We start from the raw sequence: 17,087 nt of genomic DNA, 5'->3' as shown, positions 1-17,087 counted from the left end.
ATTTTCAGACCCGAACATACTTGAGACGGGGGAACAAGCTACGAGGGCGTTGCACAGTAGCGACGAACGAGAATGCTGTTTCCACGTGTGCTCGGAACAGGAGCTAGACTTGGGAATCTGTGCGAATTGTACCGATCGCGAGCTACGTAAACGAGGTAGAGAGTTCGATCCTCCGACGGCACCCCACTGCGAGATTACACCTATTCAATCGGAGTCTGCAGGTATATCAATGTCCTCTATATCTTTCCACATGAATGCCATTAATTCAACAACCAATCGTCCGAATCTTTTTTCTCTGATCTGCCACATAATTTTCTTTTCCTATTTTCACATCGAATCTTGAATAGGCACATAGAATTCTTTTATCAGTCGATATAATATTATTACCGACGATAGTGAAATAATTACTTATTCGTTTACCGTCAAAATAATTGTAACACTTTAACTCATAAAAAATGGTTCCCAATTAGTCAACTCCAAATAAACGGAGTAAGATCGATATGAGAAGAAAGGACGATTGTTTGATTCTAAGATTGATTCTTATCATACTTTAGGCTACAGTCCCATCTGATTATTTGTAAGTTAAGTAAATCTAACGTTATTCATAAATATAATCCCGTATCGTGATTATAAAAAATTTTTAATCGAGTTAATGAAATACGAGCGATGTATTATTGGACGAAGAAACATTTGTGATTCATAGATGAGGAGGAAGCAGCAGGATGGCCAGTGTTCATGGATGACAAGGACATCGAGTTCGGTTCAACGTCGACGTTCTTTCCAATGATTTTGCACGATCAACAACAGCAGCAGCGACAACAACAACAATATCAGGGTACATCTTTATGCGGGAGTGGTGGAGTCGGCTCGATGACGTCGAGTTCGTCGAATCGTGCAACGGCTTCTCACATAGTGCATTTTCTTTGCTTGTTATCAAGCATGATCCAATTCTTCCGGTGGTCGTGCCTGTTGTTGGGGAGTTTCTCGAGGATGATCGTCGTGCTCGTGCGAAACGTCCTACATTCGGGAGGTGGGTTTGCGTTCTTCGTCGTTGGAAGTGAAAGAGTTAAAGAAGAAGAAGAAGAAGGAAGAGGAGGAAAAGGAGAAGAAAGTGGAGGAAGAAGAGGAGGAAGAGAAGGAAGAGAAATGCGATCGATCGAGGAGATTCGGCCTCGTTCTCGTTCAGACTGCTTCTGCTTTCGATGGTGGTGTCCATCGTTGTCATCGATGAATAGAAAGTTGACCATCTCTCTAAATAAGAAGGATAATAAGAATGAAGAAGAACAAGAAAAGGAAGACGAAGACGATGACGATGATGATAATGATGATGATGATGATAATATTGATGATAATGATAATGATGATAATGATGATGATGATGATGATGATGATGATGATGATGATGATGATGATGATGATGATGATGATGATGATTATTATGATGATGATGATAATGATAATGATAATGATGATGATGATTACGACGACGCAAAAGAGGAGGAGGAGGAGAGAAAGAAAAAGGAGAAGAACTGGCGTAAAGTTTGGTGGAGACAATGGTGTTGTTGGTGGAGTTTTTGGTGTAGAAAATACAGAAATAACGAAAGAAGTGAGTACCGTCGAAGAATCGAACTCCTCCCAATCGTCGTCAACGTCGTCATTGTCAACGCAGTCGTCGTCCACGTTATCCTTGAGGTTCGTAGTAACAAAAGGACGACGAAGGAGCGCGAATCGCGTCGTCGGCCTCGCCATCGACGGCGCCGTTACAAGCTCGAACCACGTCGTGGCCGTTGTCGTTGGAGATGGAAAGAAGAGGACTCTGACTCGAGTTTTGTTCAGAGGAAAGAGCCTGAGGGGAGCATATTTTCTTTCTTACCATTTCCTCTTTCTCCTCCTTCTCGTCTTCGTCCAACGAACGAGAGGATCCTCGAAGGACGAGATATCGTTCATGATCCCACCACGATTTATCCATTTCTCCATTCACCAATCCCATTTCTCCCTCCGTGTGTTCGCAAAAGGCCAAAGGACGAGGCAGGACCTTGTAGTCGTTAGCGAGCGATAGGACGAAGACGAGTTAGGACTTTATCAACGCGACTATGATGTTACGCGCTAAGAAGAAGCGAGGAGAGGATCGTTATTGTCTATTAGGCAACTAACGTAACGTCTAACGCTAATAATAATGATAACAATAATACAATAATAATAAATAAAAACAAAATAAAATAATAATGAAATTAATATTAGTTAACAAATAATAATAAAATAATGATGATAAAATGATGATTGATAATGATTACGATGATAATGATGATAATGATAATGATAATGATAATGATGATGATGATGATAATGATGATGATAAAGACGATAATGAAGATGATGATAATGATTATGATGTTTATGATTGATGATCGACGATCGATCGATAATCATCAATAATGATAGTTTGACAATGAATTTGAGTGTGACGTCGAAGAGGTTGATAATGAACGGTGATAGTGATGACGATATATATATAAAAATGGCGACGATGATGATGGCGATGGTGAAAAAAAAAGAAAAGGAAAGAGAAACGATGATCGATGAAAATAATGAAATAATAATAATAGTGATTAATATGATGAAGTAACGATTTAAATAAATAAAAAAAGGAGGATGAATAAGTAACGTTAACGTAATGATAGATTGATAACGATACGATTACTATTTATTGTACACCATTTCGCATACACAGAAGCACTCACGGAGTGACGAACGCCAAGAGATGAGATCTGTTGTAAGAAGATTGAAGAATAAGAAAATAAAGACGAAGAAGAAAAAGCAGAATGGAAATGAAAATAAAATGGGTAAAGAACACAAAAAGGAGAATAAAAAAAAGAAAAAAGAAAAATATAAAAAGGGATGAAGGAGTGTGTGAGAGAGAGAGAAAGAGAGAACGAAAGAGAAAGAAAGAACGAAAAGGGTCACGGCACGGTGATGGACACACAAACACACGTATAAAGGAATTAAAGGTTAAACGAGACAACATTTTGAGAAAAAAAATAAACAGTGTAGGTAGATAGTTTTCTCGATGGAGAAGAGATGGGATAAGACGAAGAGGCGCTAGGGGCAAGAAACCAGAAATTAATAAGCACGACGTTATCGAGATATAATATGTGTTCGTTTAGACATTACCATAACATAATAATTATTATATTTAATATAGATACTTAACTATACGAGATGAGGAAGAGATGAAGAGAGAATGCGTGCGTGTGAATGCCGAGTGTGAGAGAGAGAGAGAGAGAGAGAGAAGAAGAAGAGAGAGTGAAATTGTGTGAGAAAGAAAGAGAGAGAGAGAGAGAGAGAGAGACAGACAGAAGTAAAAAGAATAAAGAATATGAGAATACGAGAGCCTATGCGATATGTAAAAAGAAATAACGGATCGTAAAGAGATTATATGTCTCGACAAGACAAAAATTGGGGTTTGATACGACGGAAGGAACGAATTAGTGTTTGTGTTTGTGCGTGCATAAGAAAGGAAAGGAGAAAGAATGAGAGTGAATTAGAGAGTGAATGAAAGATAGATACAGAAAGAGAGAGAGAAAGAGAGAAAATCTAATAGAAAATCTACGGCCGTTTTTCCGTTTAAATAAAAATCCGGACAAAAAAACAAAAAAAAAAAAAGGAAGAGAAAAACGTAAGCGTGTTTCCTTTCTACGTTCTTCCTTCTCCGCGATGTTTCTTACCTCTCGAAATAGGACTTCTGTTGTTTTTTGATCACTTTATACCGAAGATACATAAATAAGAATTTAAGAGAAAAAAAAAAAAAGAAAAAAAAAGAAGAGAGTAGAAAATCCGTGACGTAAGCTCGCGAGGAGCAAGAGGAAAAAGCGAAGGGAAGCGCGAAGAACTCTCTCTTTTTCTTTTTTATTTTTTTAATTTTTTTAATTTATGAATATTTTCTTCTCTCGCATAGATAGAAGAATTCACTTAAATCTTTCCATGATGGTTAGTTCGAGTCAACTCAAACTTACTTACTTTTGTTAAAAATACATAGGAGAAAGAAAAACAAAATAAAAGAAGAATATTATCTGCCCCATTGGCAAGCCAGAGCGGACGCTCGCGTACACTACAATTAATTTAATGAGTGAAAAATGAAAAGTATTGATATGTGTGTGAAAGGAAGAGTGTAGATGAGAAGATAAATAGAAAGAGAGAGAGAGAAAGAGAAAAAAAAAGAAAAATTGAAACAACGGTGCGAAAATTAAACATTATCAAAGATCACACGTGATAGGCACAAATTTGTCCATCGCCTAAACGAATTCACGAAGCATTTTTCTTTCTTTATTTTTTTTTTTTTCCTTTTTTTTTACGCAATCGAGAAGAAAAAGAGAAGTGAAAGGAAAGCGGAGAACTTTTCAATCCTGCCATAAAATCTCTTGTGTTTAAATAATGGCATTCGGTCGGTCATCAATGATGCTGCGAAAAAAAACATAAGGGCCAGGTAGGACCATTTGACGAATCAGACATTCCATTCTCTCTTTTTCACTTTCTTTTCTTTCTTTCTTCTTACTTTTTTTTTTGTTCTCAGAACTTTCTTCAACTTTTTTCTTCTTTTCTCTTGAAATTATTGTTCGCGAACTTCTCTTTTCTTTCTTCCTCCCTCTCTCTCTCTCTCGCTCTCTCTCTCTTCCTCTCTCACTCTCTCTCCTTCCCTCTCTCTCTTATATTCTCGCGGGATAAACGCTGCTGCTGACTCGTTCTCAATTTCGATGGCCTCGCGTAGAATGGAATCGTCCGATGTAGTCAGGGACGTTCGATTTCAGTAGTAACGCGTGAAATAGGCTGGGAGTAAAGGAAGAAAAAGGAAAAAGAAAAAAGAAAGAAAATGAGAACAACCTATTTAAAAGTCGGTCACGCAATGTAGGTCGACTATAATGTTATTTATTAGCTGTTTGGAGAGTGGACGATTGATCGCGTACATATATCGATGGAGAGAAAAGAAAAGAGAAGAGAAGAGAAGAAAAGAAAAGAAATGAAAAATAGGAAAACAAGTAAGAGATTGTAAGTTTTAGCCATAAACCCGCGTATTCACAATATTTTAATCTAATAATTCTTGAATATTAAAAGCAAGAAATGAATAAAGTGCTATTTTTTTTTTCTTCGTATTAAAAGGTTAAGAAGAGGAGAAAGGAAAAATTACGAACATATGAAATGTCATATTGGAAAATATGAAATAATGGGAAAATAATGAACGAGTAATCGACGCCACTTAACAGAACAAAATGTTCCATGTTTTTTTCGATAATAACACGAACGATATATAATCGACGGATTCTTCTTCCTTCGAAATTATTTTTTCCTTCATATCCAAGGACTTTTTGGTTTGATGATGTTCGATGCTTAAAAAAAAAGAAAACGAAAGAGAAAAAAACACGATTTTTATCGCGAATCGAAAAGATCATCGGCTAAGCTACGCCATATTTTACCGGATCAGACGATCGTAACCAAAGATTGATTCTCTCCCCCTCCTCCCACTATAAAATCTCAAGCAAAACTTTCTCAATACAACACCACCCCCAATCCTATCTTATCCCTACTACCACCTCGCCATTCAGTCGAGAACACAAAATCTGCGTCTACAATTGGCGCACGGTGCTCGTAAATGGAAATTAAAGAATCCGATGGTACGTATCTGCTTTACTCTCTATCTTCCAATCATCGTCGAGTCTGAATAAATATATATATATATATATATATCGACACCTAGGAGTTTCTCATGAAAAATGACCATGTTCAGTACAATAACACATATATTTTAAATCTAATTCTATGTACTAATGTGGTAATACCCGTCGATGTTACTCTTCACATTTACCAACAATACTTATCCGATAGGATATGCAAAAGCTAACTAATCTCGATCGTCGACATTTGTCGTTGGTGAGGTAAAGCCGATTAGACTCGTTGACGATATATGCATTAAGATAGATGCGATGCTTTGAGTTTCCTCTTTTCGATCATCAATCGTTTCAATCCGGTACATTTCCAAAAACTTTAAGTAATTTATTTTCCATTTGCCAAAATCCATTGCGAACTCTTTTACTCTCGATAATATTTACTAAATTAGTTTTAAATCCGAATTTTATTCCTTTGATCGAATCTCTTTCGATTTCTTTTTCATTTTTTATTTTCTTTTTACATGATCGTTCCACTCGAATTTCGCATAAAAGATTATCGATAATTAAAAACTACCAAATGGATTCTATATCCGTATAACAATTAACCATATAAAAGCAACTAGATTAGTTTTCTCGCCAAGCGAGTTATATATCTCATATAATTTTTTTCGAAACGTAGAAGCAAGTGCAATCCGCTTTTCGCATCCGACGACACTCGACCCAGCCTTTTGTTCCTATATATCTTCCTCTCGAGGGTTAAACGCTTCTGATATCTTCTCGAGGCCGATCCATCCCACTACCCTTCTCCTTTTCCCTTTTGATCCACCCCTTCTTTACCATTCCCTCTCATATACAGAAGAAGTAGATACCCTCCTCGTTCATCCCTCTTTACTTTCTGGTCCTCTCGAACTTCCCTCCTTTTTTCCACGAGTTCACCATTTTTTTTCTCCCTTCGACAACATACATGTACTGCTATCAACATTTTACACTAACAGAGAACAAAGAAAAAGAGAGAAAGAGAGAGAGAGAGAATTTTCATTTGAATTAAAGAATTTCTTCGAATTCGTCACGTGCTTTAGAACGATTCGAAAGGGTGTTAAAATAATAACGGTAATAAATCTTTTTCGAAGGTTACATAGAAATAGAGAGAAAGAGAGAGAGAGAGAGAGAGAGAGAGAGAGAGAGAGAGGTAGATAGATAAAGAGAAAAGGGAGTAACCGTAGGTCCTTCTGTCGGTCGATTAGGGTCGCTTGGAGAACGGCCTAAAGATGGAGCTTAGGAGAGAGAGAGAGTGAAAGGAGAGAGTAAGAGAGAAAGAGCAGTGCGGGTGCAGCTAGGAGGGAGAGAACATACCGGAGAAGGGAAAGGACTGAAGAGCTGGTTGGGTTTTGGTGGAGGCAGCTAGAGGGTGGTGCGGGCGGTTAGGGGTGGTAGAGTGGATGAGAGAGAGAGAGAGAGAAAGTGAGCGGAGGAGAAGAGGGGAACTGGAGTACGTATTGATCTCACAAGTCTCTCAACACATAGCGTCCGCATAAAACAGGCCACCGTCATCGTCCTCCTCATCGTCGTTAGGTTCCTCATCGTCATCGTCATCGTCCTTCTCCTTCTCTTACCTTTCGATTTTCCTATTTTTCTCACCTCTCTGTTGTTGTTGGACGGAAGAAGGACAGAGAGAGATAGAGAGAAAGAAAATGATAAAAGTAATCCGTTTAGGAGAACGTTTTACCCTCCTCATAATACTCGGCTACACAACCCCTCTCTTTCGTTGGATCGAGCAAAGTGCAACCACGTTCCACTCGACGTTTGTTACATACAATGAGAAAAATCTCATGTCCTCTCTTCTTTTCCCTCTCCCAACAACCGTACTCAGCTAGCAAGTGAGAACGACCCTCCTCGCGTTACCAAAGAGAACGCTCGAATTTCATTCCCCTTTCTCTTTCTACCTTTTCCACTTACACTTTTTACAATTTTCCGTTCATTATCCTTTTGCTTTGTGATGTATCCGTCGAAACTTCTTTTCACAAGCATAATCTATTATATATATATATATATATATATATATATATATATATATAAACCTAACTATCCGGGTATATAATAACCAGTAAGTATATATAATAACACGTAACTATCTAGTTATAAAGTTCTTATCCTGTTGAACTTTGATTAGCTTTTGAAATAAATCGATTTCAAAATTATATAAAATTGATTTGTTTATATAATATATAACAACGAAAGAATGAAAAGAAATAGTGAAAAGAGAAAGAGAGAGAAAGAGAAAAAGAAAGAGAGAAAGAAAACGTTGAGAAGTTCGTTTCGTCGCGTTAAAAGCACCGAAATTTGTCTTCCTTTTCTTTAACCAACAACACGCGCAATTCTGACAGCACGAGCTTGGGAAAAATGGCCGACGTAAAATTCAATTTCGCGCTTCACGGATTTCACAATTTCCAAATATAGAGAAACAGAGAAAGAGAAAAAGAGGAACGACGCGCAAAGGACGTGCTTAGCTTTTCTTCTTCTTCTCCGACGATCGCGAGACGCATCATCAACGTCAAAATCCGTCCACGATCGATGATGGTCGCGTGCGATTGTTGATTAGCCATTTAACAAAAAAATAAATAAATAAAAATAATAATAAAAATAATAAAAAATAAAAGAAAAGGCAAACAAGCCTTCATCGAACGAACGCAAACTTAAAAGTCCGAAAGCAGCTCAGGTACGCCATTTACATTTTTACTTCTCTTTTTTATGACTAAAAAACACATTCGACGTGAAAAAAAATTTGCTATTCGATGTTTCTTGTTTAACATTTAAAACTGACCGTATAAGGAGTCAACCTTCTCGGACGATTTCACTCCAAGTACTAACTACATAATAAGAGTAGAAAAATGTTTACACACAGAAAGAAAGAGAGGGGGAAAGAAAGAGAAGGGAAGAGGAAAAGAGAGAAAAGAAAGGGAACACTATCCGAATTTCTAATCATATTTCGCGATATGAAAGTCCAACTGGAGAAATAACAAGTTGTTGTTATTGTTGTTGTTGTTGTTGTTGCTTTTTTGTTTTATTTTTTCTAATATTCTTTTTTTCTAAAGCTTTCCCAAAGAGATTCTTGCATCGCATGCTTAGTGAAAATGCCCGAGCTGGTCGACCAAGGATTTTTATTGACGACAAAGTCGAAGCGAACGAAAAAGAGAGAGAGAGAGAGAGAGAGAGAGAGAGAGAGAGAGAGAGAGACATGAACCAATCGATAGATGGATAGATAGTCAAGTAGTGAAAGAGAGAAAAAGAGAGCGCGCGTTAGGAAGAAAGAGAGAGGGAGAGGAGAGAGAGAGAGAGAGAAAGGGAATGAAAACGTGTGCGTGTACGTGCTTGCGATTGGACGAGCGTGTGCGAGAGTGAGGAAAAAGAGCCACTGCCTTAGCGACAGAAGGATCCGTTATAATAAAAAAAAAGGCCTTAGGATGTAACAAACCAGAAACATAATTAGTCTTAAGTAAGTCTGTTGTTGTTAACGAAGATAAACGAGAACAAAGAAAAAAAGAAAAAAAATAATGAGAGAGAGAGACAGAGAAGAAGAAAAAAAAGCAAACAAACAAACAAACGAACGAACGAACGAACGAACGAACGAACGAACAAACGAACGAACAAACAAACACACACACAGAAGACGAAGTGAAATGATATTTAGCGGAAACCAAGGAGATCAATGATGTTGACATATTGTAAAATTAATGAATGAAATTAATTAGCCGTTGTATTTTAAGCGCGTAAAACGTAAAATATACTTATAACTCCCTCGTGCCCGTAATTAAGTAGGGATAGTAATGTACGTAGGATTATTGCATGCTTGTCGCGATCGTGAAAAATCGGAATGGAAGGCGAAGATAAAAAATGAATAAATAAATAATTAAATATAGGGACGGAGAGAAGATTTGAGAGAGGTAAAAAAGAAAAAATAGAAAAGGGAGACGGATAATATAGTAGGCGTAAGAACGACGAAAGACGACACGTCGTGCGTGAATCTTTTTTGATTTTTCACATAATAGAGATTATTAGAAGAAGAGAAACGAATATGAGAGTTCGACGATCAAACGAGATCTCCAAAATGATAATAAAATCGTTAAATAATTAATTAAGTATCGGTAGGAAGAGAAAAAAAAATAAAGGTAGAAATATTTCGTCGTACGTCTTACGCTACGAACGCGTAAAGGAAATAACAAAAACAAAAACAAAAAAAAAGAAAAAGAAAGAAAAAAAACATTTGTACTAATGAAAACTAATAAACATTTATACACGACGTACGTGTCGTGCGTGCCGTAGTTAATGGTGTAGCAGCTAATCGTGTTAAAACAATAGTAGATAACAAAAGAAATGCTGAAAAGTAGTATTGTTCCGCGTTTAAAGAAAATATCCATCTAGGGATCTCGTTCGATCGTTAGCGTACGATCGCAACACGTGACAAATCGAGTTACGTGAAAGTAACAGGTCGGCCTATCGTAGTCGGCCATCTTTCAAGTATCAACTTAGTTAAAATTTTCGCGGGAAGAAGAAAGCGAAGTAGGGTGATGGATACAGCTCGAACTAGTCGAATGAATCTTGTAAATCCGACTTAAATTAATGTATATACAGTCAAAATAGTCAGTATGTACAAATAAGTCGAAATTAAGCAACTTATTCGAGATATCATTGAATTATTCCACAACTTAATTCCTCTTCTTCTCGTGAGTGCTCGCGACAAGGACACATGAAACATACGCACAAAACCAAGCGCACGAGCCCATATATACCGCACATACGCACATACAAACGTCCTCGTTTCTGTCAGAAACATCGATACATACGTTTAAAATCGATCGCAAAATTTTCATAAATCTTTAAATATTATATGCCTCGTAGTCCGCCTTGTAATCGATCAGACAGTCTTAGGATTCTACTCTTCTTCCGCGGTGTCGCGAGAACACCTATGAAATGTTTTTAATAACGAGCATCGTTCCACACGAATCGTATATAATACTTTTTATCCTACTTGTATATAGTCATGTATATACGCATATAATATACATACGTACGACGGAAGAAGAGAAAGATTCTTTTTTCTTTCTTATTTTTGAAAGTGAGAAATTAAAAAAATATGTGTGTGTGTGTGTGTGTGTATATATATATAAATACACACGCACAACACATATGTATTATATCGTTTTCCGACACCGATCATTCTTTGATCCTTTATCGTTGTTACGCGAAGGATTCGAATGATCGTTGGCAGAAGAATTAAAAAAGATAGAAAAAAATAAAAAACGATACACCGACGAAACTTCGTTGTTCGTGGTGCATACCTCGACTAATTGAAAGGGCATATATATATATATATATATATATATATATACATATATATATATATAAAGAAAATAAAAAATAAAAAAAAGAATAAAAAAAAAATAAAAGCGTAATAAAAGCAAACGACGACACGAGTCGGGGCTCGCTCGTCCGATCGATCGCATTTACATAGACATATAGATTATACACGCTCACGCATGCTATAGCAGCAGCGGTGACTTAGTCACGTCGCAATTAATCGGATTTATCGATTCGATCGAACCGAGTCTAGGAGAGGCTCAACCTTCCTTTTCCTTTCCCGTTTCCCCCTTTACCTTTACAATGTCGATCGGCTTTCTCTCGCACGCGTGCACGTGCACGTGTACACGTGACTATACTCCCTACTAATCACCTGGGGGAAAGTTTCGTTTTCACCTTTTCCTCTTTACATTCTCTCTTTTTTTTTCTCTTTCTCTCTGTATCTATCTCGATGAAAAAAAAAAAAAAATGAAAATTTTCAAATATTCACATAAAAACTTCGCGAATATTTTCTCTTTTCCTTTTTTTAATTTCATACAATTGTAGCATTTATTTAACAGAATTTTTATCACAGGTCATTGACACGTTAAATATCTCATAGTTTATTAAAGATTATCCTTTTTCATTTTTAATACCCTTGTTCTTAAATGGACACATGCCAATTATGTTTATTGAACAAATGTGTGAGAAAGAACAGTGTTACAAGGATAAAATATTTCAAGACTTTTCGTTTTTTTATCCTCCAATCGTTTACTAAATGTCCAGTTTATTTTTACTCCTCTTATTGCTACTACTTTCGGTATCACACATATACGAGTAGATACGTAGTTACATAGGTTCGGGAAAATTTGGGTTTCACGGAAACGTCCTCGTTTTCCAAAGTAATCAAGATTATGTAAGAGACGGGAAAGCTCGACGAAAGGCAAGAGATTTGCACGAATCTCGGACGGAATTCAGGGAGAAATTAAGCTCTCCAACCTGCCTTTCATAGGCGACCTCGTGAGCATCAACATTCTAAATATTCAACGTCGTCGCTCGCCTTACTCTTGGAAATCTTTTTCTTTTTGGTTTTTTGTTTTTTCTTTTTCTTTTTTTTCTTCTATCTCTCAAAAACTCGTTTCACCGACTTCTCTTTACGTCAATGCATTTTTCCAATTATATTCACTTTGCACTCACCCTTCTCGCTTTCACTTTGATCTTGACAAAGGATCTCTCATGTTGAGTGATACCACACGTAACAAGCTAGTATCACTTTTAAAAATTCTGTATTCAAGAAAGAAAAAGATAAAGAGAGAAAGATGAAGAGAAAGAGAGAGAGAAAGAAAGAGAGACGTACTATTGAATAATTTCTTCATGAATATTTGGATAAATAAATATTAAATCCATTAGGAACATAAGAAAGAGAAAATAGAATTTTGATTAGAAAACTTATCTCATACATACATACATACATAATTTACATACGTGCACGCGCATACGCGAGACAAAGTTAGTTTATTTACTAGATCGTTGAGAAAAACAAATATGTTAATATTTCATTTCTCTGGTATACATACATACATACATACGTACGTACGTACATACATACATACATATATACATGCATATACAGAAAAGGGAGAAAAAATTCTCCGTCCTCGAGCAAAGCCAATGATTGGTTGGGATTATCAAAAAAGAGTCACGAAGATGTCATTAAGTCGTCGTCATCATCGTCGCCTTCTTCGTCGTCGTCGTCGCCATTTTGGTTTTTTCGTTCGTAAAAACGACGAGAGAAAGTGAGATCGTTTTCTCGTCGGTAATAACAACTCGCTCCGACCTCCTCTCCGTCCGGATTTCGCATCGCGTTCGCGACAAATTATCGTCGTTTAAAACGGTTTAAAAAAGGTAGAGATTCCTTAGAATCTTGGCCTTAACCGAACGTAGAGAACACCAGTGTCTAAGAGTAAGTATAGTTAGAGGTATAAAAAAAAAGAAAGAGAGGAAGGAAGGACGGAAGGAAGGTCATCAAGGAGAGATTCTTACTCGTCTTCCTTTTCCACCTTCTTCTTCTTTCTCTTCTTCTTCTTATTCTTCTTCTTCTCCTTCAGTCGACACAGATTTCCTTGGCGATCTTCTATCCACAAATCGAATGTGGAAAAAGATCGGCATTTTACGCTCTCGCGATACGGGCCGTTGGAAGCTAAAAACGAGCTCATCCATTGGTCAACGTGAAAACAGAAAGAAAGAAAGAAAGAAAAGGGGCGAATAATGATTGACCAATAGGAGTTAAAACGAACTCATCCGTTGGTCAATATAGAGAAAAAGAGAAAAAGGCGAGTGACGATTTGTTGGAAAGGGGAGAAAATCGAAAAGAGTATTGCGAATAAAAAAGGACGTTTCTTTTTTTATTCTTCTTCTTTTTTTCTTTTCGTTAACACGCAAAGGGATGAACCGAGAAAAGGAATGTCATCGTTATTCTTACCTGTCGAAACAATTCACCCTTGTTCCCTTTTTTCCTTTCGTTTTTTAATTCTCAATTCTTTTAAAACCATTTTTAAAAAGAAAGATAACGAACAACGTCGAAAGCAAACTCTTTGACGATTTTCTACCGAAGTTTACGCGTTTGAACACTCTCCGCGGCCGTAGTTTATTCCATTAAGGAAATTAATTAAAAGAGAGAGAGAGAGAGAGAGAGAGAGAGAGAGAAAGAGAGAAAGAAAGAGATAGAGAGCTTGCTAGATAGAGAAAGAGAGAAGCACGAGTATGCGTGATGATAGTTAAAGTGCGTATCATGGAAAAGCTCGAAAGGGAATTAGATTCGTTCGTCGCTTTCTCGTTCTCCTCCTCATTCTCCTCTTACTCCAAAAGTCATTTAATATTTTCTCACAAAAATCGTCGCTAACATATCCCCAAATGAAATTCCAAAAATTCCTTAACATTCCCATCCTTAATACTTAACTTTCAACGCGCAATCGACTTTTTCAAAAACTACATGCAAATCGCGTCGGCTTTTCTTACCACATGTATATATATGTGTGTGAATGTTTATGTGTGTGTGTATATATATATATATATACATATATATATATATATATATACACATGTACATACATACGTACATACATACGATCATATGCGATTTCCATTTTTAATCGAATACGCGGTAATTATCGCGATTATCATTGTCTCTCTTTGACGATTAAAAAAAAAAGTATTATTTTGATCGTCGCTTCTCTTTCCTCTGTCCCATCCCTCCGCTCGATTACTACAGATTATATATACAAATATTCGTATTATGATGAGAGCGGAAGAGTTCGTGAATTCTGTATATCGCGAGAGAAATACACGTATGGCACGTAAAGACGCACATGAGGATCGAGAAATATAAACAGAGAGAAAAAAGAGAGAGAGAGAGAGAGAGAGAGAGAGAGAGAATACGCGTTTGTGTGTATGTGTATGCGTGTACGTGTACGTTACGTAGTCTGTCTGTATATCTGTCTGAATAAAAATTCATCGAGAGAACAACAGAAACTGTGCGTAAGTGAGTATGATGAGAAAAAGAGAGAGAAAGCTAGAGAATGTGTGTGTGTGTGTGTGCGTGCATGCGTGTGTGTGTGTGTGCACGTATGCAAGAGAGAAAGAGAGAAAGAAATAAAGAATGATCGAGCGAGATAAAAAAACATTAGTCCTGTTTCTGAGTGCTGAGAATGTTCATTTGTAATTGTTTAAAAAACTAATGAAAAATGTACTGTAAAACTATAAGTACTATAGGCACTAAAAATATATTATTTGTTGACATGAAAAAAAAAATAAAGAAAAAAACCATCGTCGTGTAAGTTCAGTTGGAGCGCATCACGAAAGGGAGAGAAAGAGAGAGAGAGAGAGAGAGAGAGAGAGAGAGAGAGAGATGTAGTAGGATCGTGTAAAGCGTACTAATACACGTTCACGATCAAAAATTGACTACTCCCTAATGAATTGAAGTATTATATAATCTACCTAATTTCGATTACCAATACGATGTACCTTTTGATCATTTCTCTGACAATATTGTTAATAATATCTTTCATAAACTCATACACATATACACATATACACGTAAGCTAATCTATATAATTTATATTACACACATGAACCTAAATTTGAGTTTATTTAAAAAAAAAAAAATTAATCTCACTTAAGGATATTCGTAAGTTTTGATCAGAAGTGTAAACTGTAACGCAAAGCTCGTATTATCATTGGAAGACACGAATGGTGTCGTGCGAAAACACATCATTTAAATTGCATGCTTAACGATGAAGTTAGGAAGGAGGGAATTGGACTTTATTGACACCATCAATCACATGGGAAAAGGAATGTATAGTTTTCGCACAACACCACAACCGTCCACCTTTCTCTCTTTCGAAATAGTGTCAAGTCAAGAGAGAGAGAGAGAAAGAGAGAGAGAGAGAGAGAGAGAGAGAGAGAGAGAGAGATAGAGAGAGAGAGAGATTGAGAAATTGAATGAGTGAGTGAGAGAGTGAGAGAGAGAGAGAGAACGTCAATTAATAGCTATCAAAATGATTTAAATGAACATGATGCGGAACAACGAATAATTCACTTCGTATGTTCCATAATCGCGGCATATAATATAGAGTAAATCTATTATCGACTTTTTGTAGCAAAAGAAAAAGAAAGAAAGAGAAAGAGAAAGTTTATTCACGTTGAACGATCACTCATACCGGAGATCTTGGATCGATGATCAAATTCAAAATCGCGATTTATTTTGTCAAGTCGAAGAAAAAAAAATTTCTTCCTCTTTTTTATTTCACTTGAAATTTAAAAGGATATATCCTGACAATATCAAGTTTGTACATTCTGTTTTAATAAGATGTTTGCAGCTAAAAAAATACACACAAAAAATAAATAAATAGAGGCTAAGGAATAATCGACAAAAATTAAAGAATAATTGATAAAGCAGAATGTACAGATGCTAATGATCAAATTGAAGAGAATTTGAAATATCGACCGAGTTTTAAATACTAACTAAAACTAATTTACCGACAGTTCGATTATGATCTATGATTTATGATCTATGATCGACTACTCTTAGTCGTATTACTTTCCGATTCGATTAAAACATCACCATTTTTGTCTGCCAGCTGGAAATATAGTAAACAAAAACGAGGAAAAGGTAAGTGAATTTTGTAATGTTATACATGTGTAATGTTAACATGATAGATTAGTTACATGAAAATTTTTTTTATAGCATAAAATTGACTGTACAGTGAATAGTCATTATATACATATATACATACATATATATATGTGTGTATATGTGTGTATGTATATACGTATAAAATAGAATACATATAATGATACAAATGTGAAATACACATTATACATGAAAAAAAAAGAATCTCTTAGAAACCATTGATGAGAATCATAAAAAGCTTAGTATGTGATCGATACAAAAATTTGTAACGACGTATCGATAAAGTAAGAATCGTCGTAATATACAGATAAGCTCGTATATATATACACACCACACATATGTGTATATATATCGAGATAACAAATATATATCTCGTCCATGATTAAGCGAACATCATCTTATTAATTCTTATTTCTCTTAATATGATAGTTTTATTCTATTTTGTACCTTATCTCGTGACTTATCTCTCAAGATGTATAAAATCAATACGAACGTTTCATAAACGACGAACCTCGTAATAGTAATTAAATTAGCGACGTGATTGATGAAAAATGTTTTCTTAAAAAACGATCTTAATGACAAAGATGTCTATGAAGTGGAAGAAAAGAAATGAAAAAAAGAAAGAAAAAGAGAGGAAAAACAATGTTAACGTTGCAAAATATGAAAAATGATGCATTTTTCACATTCGTCGATGACAGTTAAAAAGAAAAAAAAGAATAAACGTCTTCTTCAAAAACGTCATTTCGATCGGAACTGTGCTCGTTATTGTTGTGCGGTATTACCATCATTAGCGTCCATTTTTCGGTCTTCAATTTTGAAATTCGCCAATGGACGATTATTTTTTTCTTCGTCTTCTTTTACATTTGGATTGGACGGCAAAAGTGCGTTTAGCAAACCTTTAA

The 17,087-nt window shown here is 36.0% G+C and overlaps 2 protein-coding genes across 5 annotated transcripts in view; one reads left to right on the top strand and one right to left on the bottom strand.

Annotated features, from left to right (window-relative positions):
- Nucleotides 1-14,820, top strand: part of LOC127063234 (uncharacterized) — a 50,437-nt gene extending 35,617 nt beyond the window's left edge. Inside the window, exons 3-4 of the mRNA XM_050992686.1 lie at nt 9-221; nt 704-14,820. Of these exons, the coding sequence (XP_050848643.1) occupies nt 9-221; nt 704-2,049 (1,559 nt within the window). The 3' untranslated portion in view covers nt 2,050-14,820. The remainder of the gene's footprint in view (nt 1-8; nt 222-703) is intronic.
- LOC127063235 (cryptochrome-1-like) overlaps nt 14,430-17,087 on the bottom strand; it is an 18,723-nt gene continuing 16,065 nt past the window's right edge. For all 4 annotated transcript variants that reach the window (XM_050992690.1, XM_050992688.1, XM_050992691.1 and 1 more), the window contains one exon: nt 14,430-17,081. In XM_050992690.1, coding sequence (XP_050848647.1) covers nt 16,948-17,081 — 134 coding nt within the window. In that variant the 3' untranslated portion in view covers nt 14,430-16,947. The remainder of the gene's footprint in view (nt 17,082-17,087) is intronic.

This window comes from Vespula vulgaris, chromosome 4 (assembly GCF_905475345.1).
Source record: "Vespula vulgaris chromosome 4, iyVesVulg1.1, whole genome shotgun sequence".
NCBI classification, from domain to species: Eukaryota; Metazoa; Arthropoda; class Insecta; order Hymenoptera; family Vespidae; genus Vespula; species Vespula vulgaris.
This window is presented reverse-complemented; position numbering and strand designations above follow the sequence as displayed.